General features: G+C 39.3%; 1 protein-coding gene across 4 annotated transcripts; it reads right to left on the bottom strand.

The window, feature by feature from the left end:
• Positions 1 to 2,631: 2,631 nt before the first annotated feature.
• LOC128601545 (leukocyte elastase inhibitor-like) lies at positions 2,632 to 13,492 on the bottom strand. Of its 4 annotated transcripts, none has more exons than XM_053614827.1 (7): positions 13,373 to 13,492; positions 11,565 to 11,742; positions 10,220 to 10,360; positions 8,392 to 8,509; positions 6,182 to 6,324; positions 5,081 to 5,248; positions 2,632 to 3,199 (listed from the first exon to the last, which is right to left on the bottom strand). In XM_053614827.1, the coding sequence occupies exons 2-7, from the start codon at positions 11,730 to 11,732 to the stop codon at positions 2,792 to 2,794; spliced, it is 1,146 nt and encodes a 381-aa protein (XP_053470802.1). In that variant the 5' UTR covers positions 11,733 to 11,742; positions 13,373 to 13,492; the 3' UTR covers positions 2,632 to 2,791. The 4 variants fall into 4 exon arrangements, with proteins under 4 accessions (XP_053470802.1, XP_053470803.1, XP_053470804.1 ...); XM_053614828.1 differs by lacking the exon at positions 13,373 to 13,492 and adding an exon at positions 12,946 to 13,333; XM_053614829.1 differs by lacking the exon at positions 13,373 to 13,492 and adding an exon at positions 12,953 to 13,333.
• Between the last annotated feature and the right edge of the window lie 1,883 nt (positions 13,493 to 15,375).

Here is a 15,375-nt window from a genome sequence, read left to right as displayed (position 1 = left end):
ACGCCACAGTTGGCAAATTAAACCTAAGGCGCCAGCCACAAATGGTGTTGGAAGACAAAAAACAGCTTCAGTCACTCCAGCAGGCTGACAAAGTCATCTCATCAATATATACTGACTTGGAGAGCGGCCTCTGTGTGGATTCGCCAGGCTTCTGTATTCTGGATGGGCTGGTTTACTTTGTGGACAAGAGGACATCCTGCTGGCTTCATCCACACAAGGATATACGCTTCTAAGTGCCAGAAGCTCTGAGGGGCACTCTGCTGAAACACTTTCATGATCACCGCATGGCTAGCCACTTGGGTGTAACCAAGACACTTGAGTGCTAACAGAAGCGGTTCTACTGGCCAGATATGCAGGGTGATGTTAAGAAGTATGTACTGTCCTGTGTAACCTGCCAGCTGTCCAAGCCGACCAACCAGAAGCTGGCGGGCTACCTAAAGTCAGTGGTGGCACAAGCTCCCTCGGACAATACGCCTGTGTCCACACACCCTGACTTTGTCTTACCTCACACTGATGTGCACCTCACTCACCCACAGTCTGTGCGCACAGAAGCACACTCATACGCCCTTGGCCCTAGGCATGCAGAGTTTCCTTACCTCACACATATGCATACACAGCCCACTCACACAGGGACGCACTCATACGCCCTTCGCCCTAGGCACACACCGAGGGTTACCTGTAACTGGGAGGTTAACAGGTGGACAAATCCTTATTTTGCTCCTCTATTTGAATATTGAAGTGATATGTTTTCAGTTTTTCCTCATTCTCTGGTCTTATTCTGCTTTATTTATTTATTTATTTATTTATTTTAATGCTATGTCTGTGAAGGCCTTATATTGGTTTGGCAGTCTACTGTCTTACAAGCGTGAACATTTCTTAATAGGGTAATGTGACATACTGCTTTATTTTGAAATACCGTTAATGCCTGTTATGTTATGATATTATTTCAGGCAAGTGTGAAGTTCTGAAGATGTTAATTCAGTGCACATTGGAAAAAAAGAAATGCTGTTCTTGTTGCAGAATGTTGGACTATAGTTATGTGGAACAGGCAAAGTGTGATTAATGGTACTGTTTTCTGTAGCCCTACTTAGGTAAGGGTCTCAGGTAAGGTACCATTTTTGGGATGTTTTACTCGGTTAATCCTCTTCTAATGACCGACCTGTAACCATGTGTAAGACTATGGTATCCTTCAATGCAATAAACAAAGAACAGCACTTTCACTTTGTGTCCGGCTGAGTTATATTAACTTTCCTGAGAAACCCGTGAGGATCTAGCCAGATCCTTACAAAGGTTATGGCGTTATTTTTGTGTCAAATTTCTACACGCGCAAGATCATATTTTGAGCGCGTAAAACATGACGGCAAATCCGTGCCAAAAATCCGAGCGAGTTATTAACGCCCGCACGTGCGGTAAACTACAACCGCGAGAGGAAAACAAAAGTTCACGCACGGAAAAGGGGGAACAATCTCTGTGCTCTGCTCGCACGAATACTTTTTCTTTTTGTCAGCAGTGGGCGGGCCCAACTGGCTTGACCGTAGCCTCAAATATCATTGGCTAACTCATTTTCCAGGACATCAGTTCTGATTGGCTGTCTACCACTGTGGCGAACCATTAGTGAAGCTACCTGTTATTTCATGAGAGACACGACTTCATTATTAACAGAATAATAGTCTCCACCAATATAACACCACCAGTCTCTACTCTCATTCTTGAGATTGTGATTTGGAATGTTTTTGCCTAGGAACTACTGTGCATGACCTGGACTGGCCTTTTCAATACGAAAAAAGGCAAATCTTGGATCTGCATACATTATTATAAACCTCCTGCACATGGATCATAAAGACCCTCTTGAGTCTCCTCCAGAAATTGAATTTTACCACAAAAACCCTAGCGTAGGACAGTGGATAAGACAGCTATATATTGCCATGTGTACACCAAACAGTAAGAAAACAGCTATTCAACAGTTAGCAGTTTCTTCCTTCCTGACTTTCTTCTCCCATTTCCTTTCCCCGTCAGTGAATTGGCTTTTCTGTTCATTTTGTTTTGTCTGACTGCTGCTTTATCTGAGACAGCAGAAAAGATTACATTTCAAGTGCCTCCCTTATTTCCATTGTAATTGGTTAAATATGTTAAAACCGTAGATGGTGGAACCTTACTTTCAATTAACGTTATTATTAGCTGATGAATTAATAATTAATTATAGCAATAATTAATTGAAGCTATTAATTAATGTTAAAATACACTTATTACTGTTATTTCAATAGTTTTCATTCATCCATCTTCAGTAACTGTTTATCTTGGTCAGGGTTGCAGTAGTGCAGGATGCCAGTCCACTGCAGGGCACCATGCACATACACATTCACTCACTCGTTCACACATAGGGACAATTTAGTGTAGCCAGTCCACCTATCTGCATGTTTCTGAACAGTGAGAGGAGACCCAGATGAACAGTGGGAGAATACCCAGACAGGAACAGAGTAAGGATTGAATCAGGGGCCCTGAAGCTGTGAGGTGGCAATGCTACCCAATTCTCCACCGTGCGGCATATTTTTTAAATATAAAGACAAAGATTGTTTAATAAAAGACACTGATATGTGATGTGAAGAACATGTTTAGGTCATTATGTAAGTAATGAATAACAAGCTATTTTGTCAAAGTGCTTTATTGGAAATATGTCAGGAAATATATTTGCATATTTTAAGCTAAACATGTTTAGTCGGTGCACACTTATTTAGTTATGACATCAAATGACTGCATAGAGTTATAATTGCACTTCAGAGCATCGGGCAATTTAAGGAGAGCTGTAACGTCCACAAAAGAGAATGCTTCGGGTTGGTTTGTGTTGAATGAAAAAGAGGAAGGGGTGGTCTGCCACAAAGTGCCCTGCGGGAAACCTGTAACAAAGAACCATATTGACGGCCGCGGTGGCTGCAGCTGCTTCAGTGCCTTCCTCATTCACTTCTACAAAAGACTTATGCACCACCTCTGAGAGCACCAGGTCATCGCAAGGAGACATGTGTGAAAAATCACACTTGCCCTTGTCAAAGGCATCTACCATGCCCATGCTGATGAGCAGCTCCTTCATGTCATAGGTTTCCTCCAGTTTGAATCGCGGCAGAGACACCCGCACCTGCACAGTGTCCATCCTATCAGGCCGTGTCCACTCCATGAAGTTGTCATAAGTGAGCTGGCGCTCAAGCTGATTTTATATATATAAAAAAAATAATAAAACAATTATATAATACATAAATACTACATATATACATACACACACACACACACACACAGTAGCTCACAAAAGTGAGTACACCCTTCACATTTTTGTAAATATTTGATTATATCTTTTCATCTGACAACACTGAAGAAATGACACTTTGCTACAATGTAAAGTAGTGAGTGTACAGCTTGTGAAACAGTATAAATTTGCTGTCCCCTCAAAATAACTCAACACACAGCCATTAATGTCTAAACCGCTGGCAACAAAAGTGAGTACACCCCTAAGTGAAAATGTCGAAATTGGGCCCAAAGTGTCAATATTTTGTGTGGCCACCATTATTTTCCAGCACTGCCTTCCAACATGGAGATCACCAGAGCTTCACAGGTTGCCACTGGAGTCCTCTTCCACTCCTCCATGACGACATCACGGAGCTGGTGGATGTTAGAGACATTGTGCTCCTCCACCTTCTGTTTGAGGATGCCCCACAGATGCTCAATAGGGTTTAGGTCTGGAGACATGCTTGGCCAGTCCATCACCTTCACCCTCAACTTCTTTAGCAAGGCAGTGTTCGTCTTGGAGGAGTGTTTGGGGTCATTATCATGCGGGAATACTGCCCTGCGGCAGTATGTGCTCTGCTTCAGTATGTCACAGTACATGTTGGCATTCATGGTTCCTTCAATGAACTGTAGCTCCCCAGTGCCGGCAGCACTCATGCAGCCCCAGACCATGACACTACCACCACCATGCTTGACTGTAGGCAGGACACACTTGTCTTTGTACTCCTCACCTGGTTGCCACAACACACGCTTGACACCATCTGAACCAAATAAGTTTATCTTGGTCTCATCAGACCACAGGACATGGTTCCAGTAGTCCATGTCCTTAGTCTGCTTGTCTTCAGCAAACTGTTTGCAGCCTTTCTTGTGCATCATTTTTAGAAGAGGCATCCTTCTGGGACGACAGCCATGCAGACCAATTTGATGCAGTGTGCAGTGTATGGTCTGAGGACTGACAGGCCGACCCCCCACCCCTTCAACCTCTGCAGCAATGCTGGCAGCTCTCATACGTCTATTTCGCAAAGACAACCTCTGGATATGACGCTGAGCACGTGCACTCAACTTCTTTGGTGGACCATGGCGAGGCCTGTTCTGAGTGGAACCTGTCCTGTTAAACCGCTGTATGGTCTTGGCCACCGTGCTGCAGCTCAGTGTCAGGGTCTTGGCAATCTTCTTATAGCCTAGGCCATCTTTATGTAGAGCAACCATTCTTTTTTCAGATCCTCAGAGAGTTCTTTGCCATGAGGTGCCATGTTGAACTTCCAGTGACCAGTATGAGTGAGTGTGAGAGCGATGACACCAAATTTAACACACCTGCTCCCCATTCACACCTGAGACCTTGTAATACTAACAAGTCACATGACACCGGGGAGGGAAAATGGCTAACTGGGCCCAATTTAGACATTTTCACTTAGGCGTGTACTCACTTTTGTTGTCAACGGTTTAGACATTAATGGCTGTGTGTTGAGTTATTTTGAGGGGACGGCAAATTTACACTGTTACACAAGCTGTACACTCACTACTTTACATTGTAGCAAAGTGTCATTTCTTCAGTGTTGTCACATCAAAAGATCTAATCAACTATTTACAAAAATGTGAGGGGTGTACTCACTTTTGTGAGATACTGTGTGTGTGTGTGTATATATATATATATATATATATATATATATATATATATATATATATATATAAAAATGGTAAATGTATAAAAAAAATATTTATGTATATACATATATATATATATATAAACACACTATTAAAAAATTCATTTTATACATAAATTATTTGTTTATTTATTATCATTCACCTTCTCAAGGCCAGTAGTGTTATCTTCAATCTCATCAGGTAGCATAATTAGCATGCTGAGCTCCTTGCCCTCATATGGCATTTCAAGAATCTTGCACCGCAGATCAGGAATGAATGCCAGGGGAAACTCTGCCTCCTGATTCATCATCTGCACTGGTTTAGTTTCTTTCTGCGTGTAAAACATATTAAAAAACATTATTTAGCATTAATGTAAATGGGGGGGGGGGCACAAAAATTCACAATTCACAAACATGCATGACAGATCACCACCGTTTCCACAAGGGGATCATGCTGGGATTTTTAACTGGAGAGTTTTAACTACAGAGAAAACCTTATTCATGTACGCAAGTTACAGTGCTACTTTTTTTTTAAATTATTTTTAGAGGGTTTGTTTGTTTGGTTGTTTTTGGGTTTTTTTTACTTTTTTTAAATGTCTATATTTTGTTAGATATCATTGCAATTTCTCACAAAGCAAAATAGGAGAGGTTCAAAAATGGCAATAAGCAGGAGCAGACAAAAGAGGATGGGGTGCACAGGAGAAGGGAGGAAAGACAAGATTTATGCAATTATATTATTAGGTTAAGATTTTTTAGCTTTATGGTTTAAAAATTTTTCTAAAAAACATGAAGTAGCTATATCTATATTTAGTTTGGCGGCTATGGTTCAGGTGGTAGAGCAGGTTGTCCACTAATCGTAGGGTTGGCGGTTCGATTCCCGGCCCACGTGACTCCACATGCCGAAGTGCCCTTGGGAAAGACACTGAACCCCGAGTTACTCCCGATGGCAAATTAGCACCTTGCATGGCAGCTCTGCTACCATTGGTGTGTGAGTGTGTGAATGGGTGAATGAGACAGTGTAAAGTGCTTTGGATAAAAGCGCTATATAAGTGCACCATTTACCATTTAACTTCTTAGCCACAAGATATCAGTGCAATTTCTCACAAAACACAATAGAACAGGGCAGGAGTGCACAAAAGAAGACAGGAGCGCACAAAAGAAGACAGGAGCGCACAAAAGAAGACAGGAGTGCACAGGGGAGGACAGGAAGGAGGAGAGGAAAGGGTAAGAGACTGCATTTTTTTTTGTAACTGCATGGCACCCACCTTGTTCAGCTTGAAAGGAAGCTCCTCTGTTGCTCTGACCTTAAACTGGTTCTTCCAGCTGCCCTTGAAGTAGAGGGCATTCACCAAGACAAGTCTGGTCGAATTATCAACAATTCCTTTTTGCAGCAAGTTCTTGATCTTTTCTATTGTGAGAATTTCGATTCACAAAAACATTGTTAAGCAGACACAACATTCATACAGAACCACTGCATAGAAAGAAAACATTTCTTCATGCAGTTAAGTAGAACATGATCATGATAATAATAATAATAATAATAATAATAATAATAAAGTAGTAGTATCCTAGTACTGAGGGAGTACACAAAAATAATATAAGTGAAAATCAGCAAGATCACAGGGGAACAATCTACAAAGTGGGTTTGAATTATAGCTAGACTAGATCTGTGGAAGGTAAACATGGATAGAAAAAGTTCATCAGCTTAAGAAGCATGCTGATAATAAAATACACACAATTTATTGTCAGTGTTTCACTAAAGTCACAAGAGCCCTCTATACAGTGCTGAAATAAAGTATTTGTATTTGATTTCTTCTGTTTTTGTGTAGATCTCATACTAAACTGTTTCAGAAATTAAAACTAAATCTAAGATAAAACAAAGACAACCTGAGTAAACACAAAATACCGTTTTTAAATGATAATCTTATTTATTGAAGCAAAAAAAGTTATCCAATACCAAGTGGGCCTGTGTGAAAATGTATTTGCCCCCGTAGTTACTAATTCCCCAAATCTATGAAACTGCATTGATAATGGAGATCAGCTGGATGAGACACAACCAGACCTGATTACTGCAAACCCTGTTCAATCACATCCACACTTAAATAGAACTTTCTCATCAGCATGAAGATGGTTAAAAGGTTTCACCCAGTAACACACTATGCCAAAACTGAAAGAAATTCCAGAAAAGAGAATGACGAGGAAAGTGATTGAAAGACATCAGTCTGGGAAGGTTACAAAGCTATTTCAAAGGCTCTGGGACTCCAAAGGACCACAGTGAGAGCCGTTATCTCCAAATGGAAAAACTCAGCACGGTAGTGAACTTTCCCAAAAGTGGCCGACCTTCCAAAATTCATCCCAGAGCACAGCAACTACTCATCCAGGAAGTCACAAAAGAGCCAAGGACAACATCAAAGGACCTACAGGCCTCTCTTACATCAATAAAGGTCACTGTTCATGACTCCACTATCAGAAAGACACTGGGGGAAAATGACATCCATGGAAGAGTGGCGAGGTGAAAACCACTGCTAACCCAGAAGAACATCAAGTCGCGTCTGAATTTTGCCAAAACACACCTTGATGATCCTCAAACCTGGGAGAACTTTGGGAGAATGTTCTGTGGACTGATGAGTCGAAAGTGGAACTGTTTGGAAGACAAGGGTCCCGTTACATCTGGAGTAAACCAAATTTTCAGAATTCCACAAAAAGAACATCATACCTACGGTCAAGCATGGTGGAGGTAGTGTGATGGTGTGGGGATGCTTTGCTGCTTCAGGTTCTGGGCAACTTGCAGTAATTGAGGGAATCATTAATTCTGCTCTCTACCAGAAAATCACAGAGGAGAATGTCCGGTCTTCAGTCTGTAAGTTGAAACTCAAGTGCAAATGGATTATGCAGCAAGACAATGATCCAAAGCGTAGGAGTAAATCCTAGTCAAAATTACATGAAAGACTGATCTCCTGTTATCAGAAGCGTTAGGTTGCAGTTATTGCTGTTAAAGGTGGCATAACCAGATTTTAAGTTTAAGGGGGCAATTACTTTTTCACATGGGTGATAGGTGTTGGATTTTTTTTTTTTGCATCAATAAAATTTTTTAAAAATAAATAAAAACTATTGTGTGTTTTCTCAGGTTGCCTTTGCTTTATGTTGTATTTCATTTGAAGATCTAAAACTGTTTAGTATGAGATACACAAAAACAGAAGAAATCAGGATGGGGCAAATACTTTTTCACAGCGCTGTATGGCATTGCTCCAATAACAATATCATGGCTCAACTTATCAGCAACGGATTTTCTGAAGATTAAAGCTAACTGCTATCCGACTTTGTGACATTCCTACTTTGGGAAGGTTTGATGCAGTGAAATTACATTCAAGGATTTTACAATCTGTTAATCAAACTATTTTACTTCCCATGAAAGTGTAAATACTACATGAATACATTTTAGATGGAAATTTCAAAAACATGTTTAAGTACTAACCTTTTGTTTGCTTCTCCACCCAGTTATTAATATTGACCCGTGCAGATTCTGCATTTGCTTTAAAGTCAACAGTTTCCAGCTCAGCATGGTAGTGTGTTTTTGTCTCCTTCAGAAATTTCTGTTTTTTTTAAAAAAAAGAAAATCAGTTAAAAACAATGAAATACAGGAAGATCAACAATTACTGGAGAATAAATGCAACTGAGTTGAACGTCAACAGAGTCCAATAGGGGCAGACTCAAGTCCGAGTCCTTAATGGCCGAGTCCAAGTCGAGTCCAGAAAGTAATTAAACTGAAAAGATTTGAAATCACAATTGTAAACGCAACACTGAGCTGTTAAATTAATATTTTAACCTTCACAACCCAATGGCATAATACATAAACATAACAAAAAATACCACTATTACATCTTGCCATTGCCATTTAATATTTCTATTTCATGTCAGCACTCCAAATAGTTTCCTATAAAAAATGGTTTCAATTAAAAAAGGGATATAGAGGTGTATGTAGAACTTATTATTTTACAAGAGTATGAAAATACAATAATAAAACAGCTTCATTTTTATCACACTATATTGTATCCTGCAGTTCGAGTTGACGTTTCAATTATTTGATGCCTCTCATGAGGCAGACTCGACTGTACTCAGAAAACTTCCGAAGTGTCCGAGTCAAGTTCAACTATAGATTTACCCGAGTGCATGACAAGTCCGAGTTCATGCATAACTGGACCAGAGTCCGGGATCGAGTACCCCAACCCTACATTATTAACATATTTCAGATTTATTTAATCATTTGAAACGTGGTTTTTATCCAAATAGAATTGCAATCTTGTATACACACATGTCTTTAGAGCAGTGGTCACCAACCTTGATCCTGGAGATCTACATTCCTGAAGACTTTAGCTCCAAACATAATCATGCCCACATGACCACCCAATCATTGCTTTAAGAAGTTCTTGGTCAAATAAAACAGGTGTGTTAGATTTTGGTTGGAGATGAAACCTGCAAGAGGTTTGGTGACCACTGCTTTAAAGGCTCTAGAGCTGAGTCATGAATACGAGAATGATTTCAATTAAAATGGAGTGAGCATTTCTCACTCCACAGGACCCTGTCAAAACCCCACAGGACCCACTACCATGTCCATATAGAATAATATATATCGTATAGAAATTGCCTCATTATACTAATAGACAGACAATTATATCAACTAACAAATGTTAGTTCACACAAACATACATGTGTATATATGTGCGTATATGTGTGTGTGTGTAACACTACTGTTTTGTTGTCGGATTGTTATTAGCACAGCTCTACATCATGATGGTCACAATCTCGCCGGCAGATGGCGCTGCGGCGTCGACGTGCACGGACGGCTGCAGAGCGCGCGCATGAGATCACAGAATGAGAACTATTTCCTATGGACACGTGCCTTTGTTTTGGTTCTGTTCTCTTCCTGTTCAGGCATTGGTTGATGTTCGAGGGTGTGTCATTAATGGTCCCAGCTGTCTATGTTCAAGCGTAATTATGTTTGTTATGCCCTTTGTAAAGCCCTCGTTTTGCTGTGCACTTTGCGCAGTATTAACGGAATAAGTGAATGCAAAGGTGAAGATGTTCAAGTATGCTTAGCGGTTGTGTTTCCATGTCCAGTTTTGTTTAACCTCGATTATCTCTTCCAGTCTAGACCGCATTTCTTGTTTAGTGACTTCAGTTTGCAAATAAAGACTTTGATCTGCTTCTAGAAGCTTCTGCTTCTAGTCTCATTTTGTAACAATGATACATAGTGTGTATGGTAGAAAGGTTATTTTGCACATCTTTATATCCACAAATCTTACCTCCACAAATTTGTAGGTCTGCTCTCCATAAAGCCTATTGGCCATGCTGAGGGCATACGGAGCTCCTGCTTTGTTCAGTTTGGCCATCAGCTTGTTGAAGCTGACGTGGACGTCGTCCTTGGCTTTGTTGTGGTACAGAACCTAGGTAATATGGATGGAGATATAATCAAAGGTTTTTTTTTATTTGTTTTTAATAAAAAGCAGGAAATCTTTGTGGTAAATAAAGATTACCTCCATCCTGAGAGAATTTTAGATTCACGTAACAAATCATGAATAAATGAGTAGACACAAGTGAAAACTGTGGTTCATATGTCATACTTTTTAATATGTAAGCTGTGTAGTACAAATGCACTACAAAAAGCAAATGTCTTCAGAGCACAGGATCCTAACACTGGTCTGGAGTACCTCTTATCCTGCACATTTTAGTGTTAAGAGCTGTTAGCCGACTAGTTCAATCAGATGTGTTGGGAGCTGGGAAAACACTCAAATGTGCAGGGCAGCAGGGACTACAGGACCAGGATTGGGAACCTGTGCTTTATGTATTGCCAAAATGTATAAAGTAAATGACATACTGCTGTAGCTAGTTCACATGCTGTGGATGGTTTGTAATGGATGACTATGCTGAAATTTAGTTCCATTCAGTATCAGCATGCTCAACGTTAAAACACTCACTTCAGCTAACAGCACAATGATTTTGGGATTGGATTTTACATTCACAGGCTACCCATTGGATTGATCCTGTTTGAACAGTCACAAATCTCCAAGTATGCAAACTAACAGGTTTGATTCATGATATACTGCCAAAAGACAACATCATGCAAGAAAGACACCACAGTTAAGCTGTGATAGAAAAACCACAGACGGGTTAGGAATTTATGAAATATTTCTTTATTAATAAAATACACGTTCAAATGCCAATGGTGGAAATGTACCGATTAGACTAAAATACCCTCAATATCCCTGAACAGTCTTGCTAACTGCTACTTGTCTGAACGTCACCATATACCAACCCTTACTCATCCAAACCTTCCCTTTTTTCCCTTCTGTGACTGTACTATTCCTGCTACCAAGCTGTACAGCACTGGTAATCATGCTCTCTCTATTCTAGCATCTCTCTGGAATTAAGTTTTAGCCAACCTCCACATCCTGTCTTCAAAACACATTTCCCAAGGTGATGAGCTGCAGGACTCTACATTCTCCACTCCAATGATGAACTGGTTCTTCGCCTATTTTTCTAACCAAGCATGTTTCGACCTTTATTTACTCCATGATTATTAACATTTATTGTCTTATGTGTATTAATATAACTATTATGATTTTGCATGATTATTATTTTTGTTCTGACCTCAGACATCTGAGTTGCTGTGTTGCCTGCAGCTCCGAGAGACACCATGGCCAGCGCAGAAGAGATGCTGAGAGGAGAGTAGAAGACATTCCCGGTTTTGTTGCCTTCCTTGATCTTGGTGAAAAGGTGAAGTGCAAAATTGGTGTTTGCCACTGAAAGAGACTCCATTTTGCAAAATCTGAAGGAGAAATATATTTTTTGAAATAGCAAATTGGCAAAGAAAGCCCTCGATGTAAAAAAAATAAATAAATAAATAAATAAATAAAAATGTAGTGAAAATATGACACTAAAAACATAATACACTGCATTTTTGATAGATGTGGTGTTTTTTCCCCCCACGTTTTTCTCACCACATATTCCCACATTGATTTTGCTGTGGCTTTATTTATTTGTTATTATTATTATTATACGATGCAATTTTCAGAGGTTTTTTTTTTAATACTTTTGTGTGGTAATCCACTTGAATTGACATGAAATTGTCTTTCACAGTAAGGTTTATTGGTAAATTAGACCTTTTAGCTGTACTCTTAGATGACTTTTAGATGCACTTGACTCAGACTGTAGCCCTGAAGATTTTTCCTTCAGTCCCGAATAATTATCCACTTGGAGTGGTTTGTTACTACATAACTGAAGGTCAGTGAAAGAAGACGGTGGTGTCGACGGAAGCGAGACCAATTAGACAGGGCTCACAGGAAAATACATGGAAACACTCGTGTCTTATTGGCTGCCAAACACTGACTCACAGTGTCACTGTGAAGAAAAATGGATATACGCCGATTTTTTTAAAAAAATTTAACCAGTAAAGGTGTTGAAACTGACACAGTAACATCCTCTGATGCTGAGCAGGAAAACAAGGGTGTGTAAATATGAATTCCAGTTTACGTGAACATTATATGAACAGAGCAGAAGGAAAGATAATGTACTTTGCATGGCACTATAGCAGCTAAACCCATACACTGATAGCTTAGCTGTGCCTCCCTGTGGCTAGCGACACCAAACTAGCCTAGTTAGAAAAGATTAATATTTTATCGGTCTGGTAATCCTACAAACACTAACAACACCCGAGGGAAGTTTTATGATAAATCCGACTTTTTCTGATCATGTCATACATTGACGAATGGTAAAATTACTGAAAGAACTATGAGTCTCACTTTGTAGTGTATTTTTGTAGGTTTTGAAAGTAAAGTAATTAGTAATCTGAGGACTTTTTACATTCAGTAATGTAATCAGATTACAACTTTCCCAACACTATATGCATATTATACACACACACACACACACACACACACACACACACACATATCCATTATAACTTAATATTTTATTATCAACGTTTTAAACAGGGCCCCATGGTGTATCAAATATACTCAAGTGCTCTTACAACCAACCCCGTTGTCCCTGCTCACTGTCCCTCTTATCAGTTCCGCATGAGGACTGGTGTCCGCCTTTCTCTTCCGCCCCTGGGACAGACTCCAGTAGTTTACAGTGGGCTGTCTGCACCACGCCCCGTCACATAACCTCCATACTTCTTTACTCCAAATTTACTCCATTAAAAAACAGCGACAAGGGCGTGCGCCTGACTAAGACAAAGCTCTTATCAGCTATTAAAACGTCATTCGAAAGTGAACTGAAATAGTTCTAAACATTCGCAGAAACTTTGTGAACTAAAAACCAACATCCGATGCTTCCTCCTAACTACTGCGTGTGCGATCGTCCTGACAAACAGCCGTCTTGTAACGCTTTAACTGCAACATTCTCATAACAATACTGCAGTACACTGACCTTAACTCCTGCACTGTTACACTGACCTGCTGTCTGAAATGCTGTATTCCTCAAACTGTGATTTTATATTTATATATATATCATTTCCTTGTCATCTCCCCTCCAAGTCCCACCTCCCCTCTAAGTCCCACCTCATTGGAGGCAAGTCCAGGAAAGACGTCGTATGTTGTAATAGTGATGGGAAGTTTCGGATCATTTTACTGACTCGGTTCTTTGAATCTCGTCCAGCAAAATAAACGAATATTTTTTCGAGTCGTTTCGTTCCTTTCAGCAGAATATAATTAAAATGTTACATGTTAAATTCCCCAACACATCTAGTACTTAATAATTAACAGTTCATGGTTTTGTTACCTCTAGGTTGGATAATTGCAATGCCTGATATAGAAAATATCTATGAAGTGTAAACAGTATGTGTAACTGACATTTGAATATGTTAATGAAGTGTACTCAATATGTAACCAACATTTAGAATTATTACTTGAGCATAACCGTATAATCAATATTGGTTTTAAAACATAATCTATATATATTATCAACAGAAGCATAATCTAAATCCATAGAACAATGTTTGATCAGGTTATATTCTGAGTGGATTTGAGTTGAATGAACTCTGTGTTTCAGTGTACAACAATTGTTCTTCTGTATTAGCTGGCACCTGTCTCCACAGCAATAAATTGGCAGTAGATATGTGCATGCGTAAGTAAATAACTTTGAGGCAGATACCAATTAGGGAGTTAGGAGAGGGCCTCGGGAAAGGAGGTACATATCAGCGGGGACAACCGATAGAGACAAACATATGCTCATTGAGGCCTAAGAAGGGAGCCAAGGTTAAGACACACAAGCCTGTGTGAAACCTTTTTTTGTAAAAGAAACCTTGTCCTCGTGAAACCTTTTCAAGAAAAACAACTAACTGCGCATGCTCCACAAATTTAAGATAACACATAGACATGAATATTTAATTCTGGCAAAAAAGATTGGTCTGTTTTAATGAGGAAAGGCAAAACCCCACCTACAAAGTCTATGCTGTGGAGAAAGGTATATAAAGACATGTTTGTGTATGCATAATTTGGACTTTCTGCAGACTGTCACACTTTATTGATTTTCAATAAAGTTTATTTACTTTTTGACATCTACTAAACTCTCTGTCTCTGCAGTTTTTGACTTAGGCTAAAAAGGTTGATTAATCCATGACACTGACTGTCTGGATGTTCCAGTAGGTGCATAAACAAAATCCAGTTCGTAAAGAATGCAGCAGTCAGAGTCCTTACTAGAACCAGAAAATATGACCACATGTCATATCCACACTGCACTGGCTCCCAGTAAAATTTCACATTGGTTACAAAATACTATTATTATAGAACTGAATGGGCTACAGTACCCGAGTGTCTTTAATGATCCACCTTGCTTGCTTCAATCAAAAGGTGCAGAGTATTCTGGCATTGTTAAAGATTGATAACAAAGGATATGAATAATGTCTTTGTTGTTAATTAGCTTAATTTGTTTCACATGTGTGCCTATTAGAAACTACAGACAATTTGTCCATGTTGCCAAAATTTTCCATTTTGATGCAGTAAAATAAGTTAGTTTTCAAGAAACACAAAATATGTTTAGTTTCTCTTTAGCAAAATATTTTATGATAGCATAAATATTTATATATACATATATATATTTACATATACATTTTTAAAAATGTTTCAGTACTAATGCTGTGTTTGTTTCTCTACCCAGTTATTAATTGTTTTTTTTAAAGAAAGAAAATCAAGAAAAAAATAATAAATACATAAATAATTGTGTGCTCTGCGATGGACTGGCACCCTGTCCAGGATGTACCCCGCCTTGTGCCCGATGCTCCCTGGGATAGGCTCCAGGTTCCCCGTGACCCTGACAACGAGTAAGCGGTTGAAGATGGATGGATGGATGGATGGATGGATAAATAAATACAAAAAATAAATGTACAACCCCAGTTCCAAAAAAGCTGGTACAGTATGGAAAATGCAAAAAACCCAAAAAGAATCATTTGAAAATTCAT

This window comes from Ictalurus furcatus, chromosome 25 (genome assembly GCF_023375685.1).
Source record: "Ictalurus furcatus strain D&B chromosome 25, Billie_1.0, whole genome shotgun sequence".
Lineage (NCBI taxonomy): Eukaryota > Metazoa > Chordata > Actinopteri > Siluriformes > Ictaluridae > Ictalurus > Ictalurus furcatus.
This window is presented reverse-complemented; position numbering and strand designations above follow the sequence as displayed.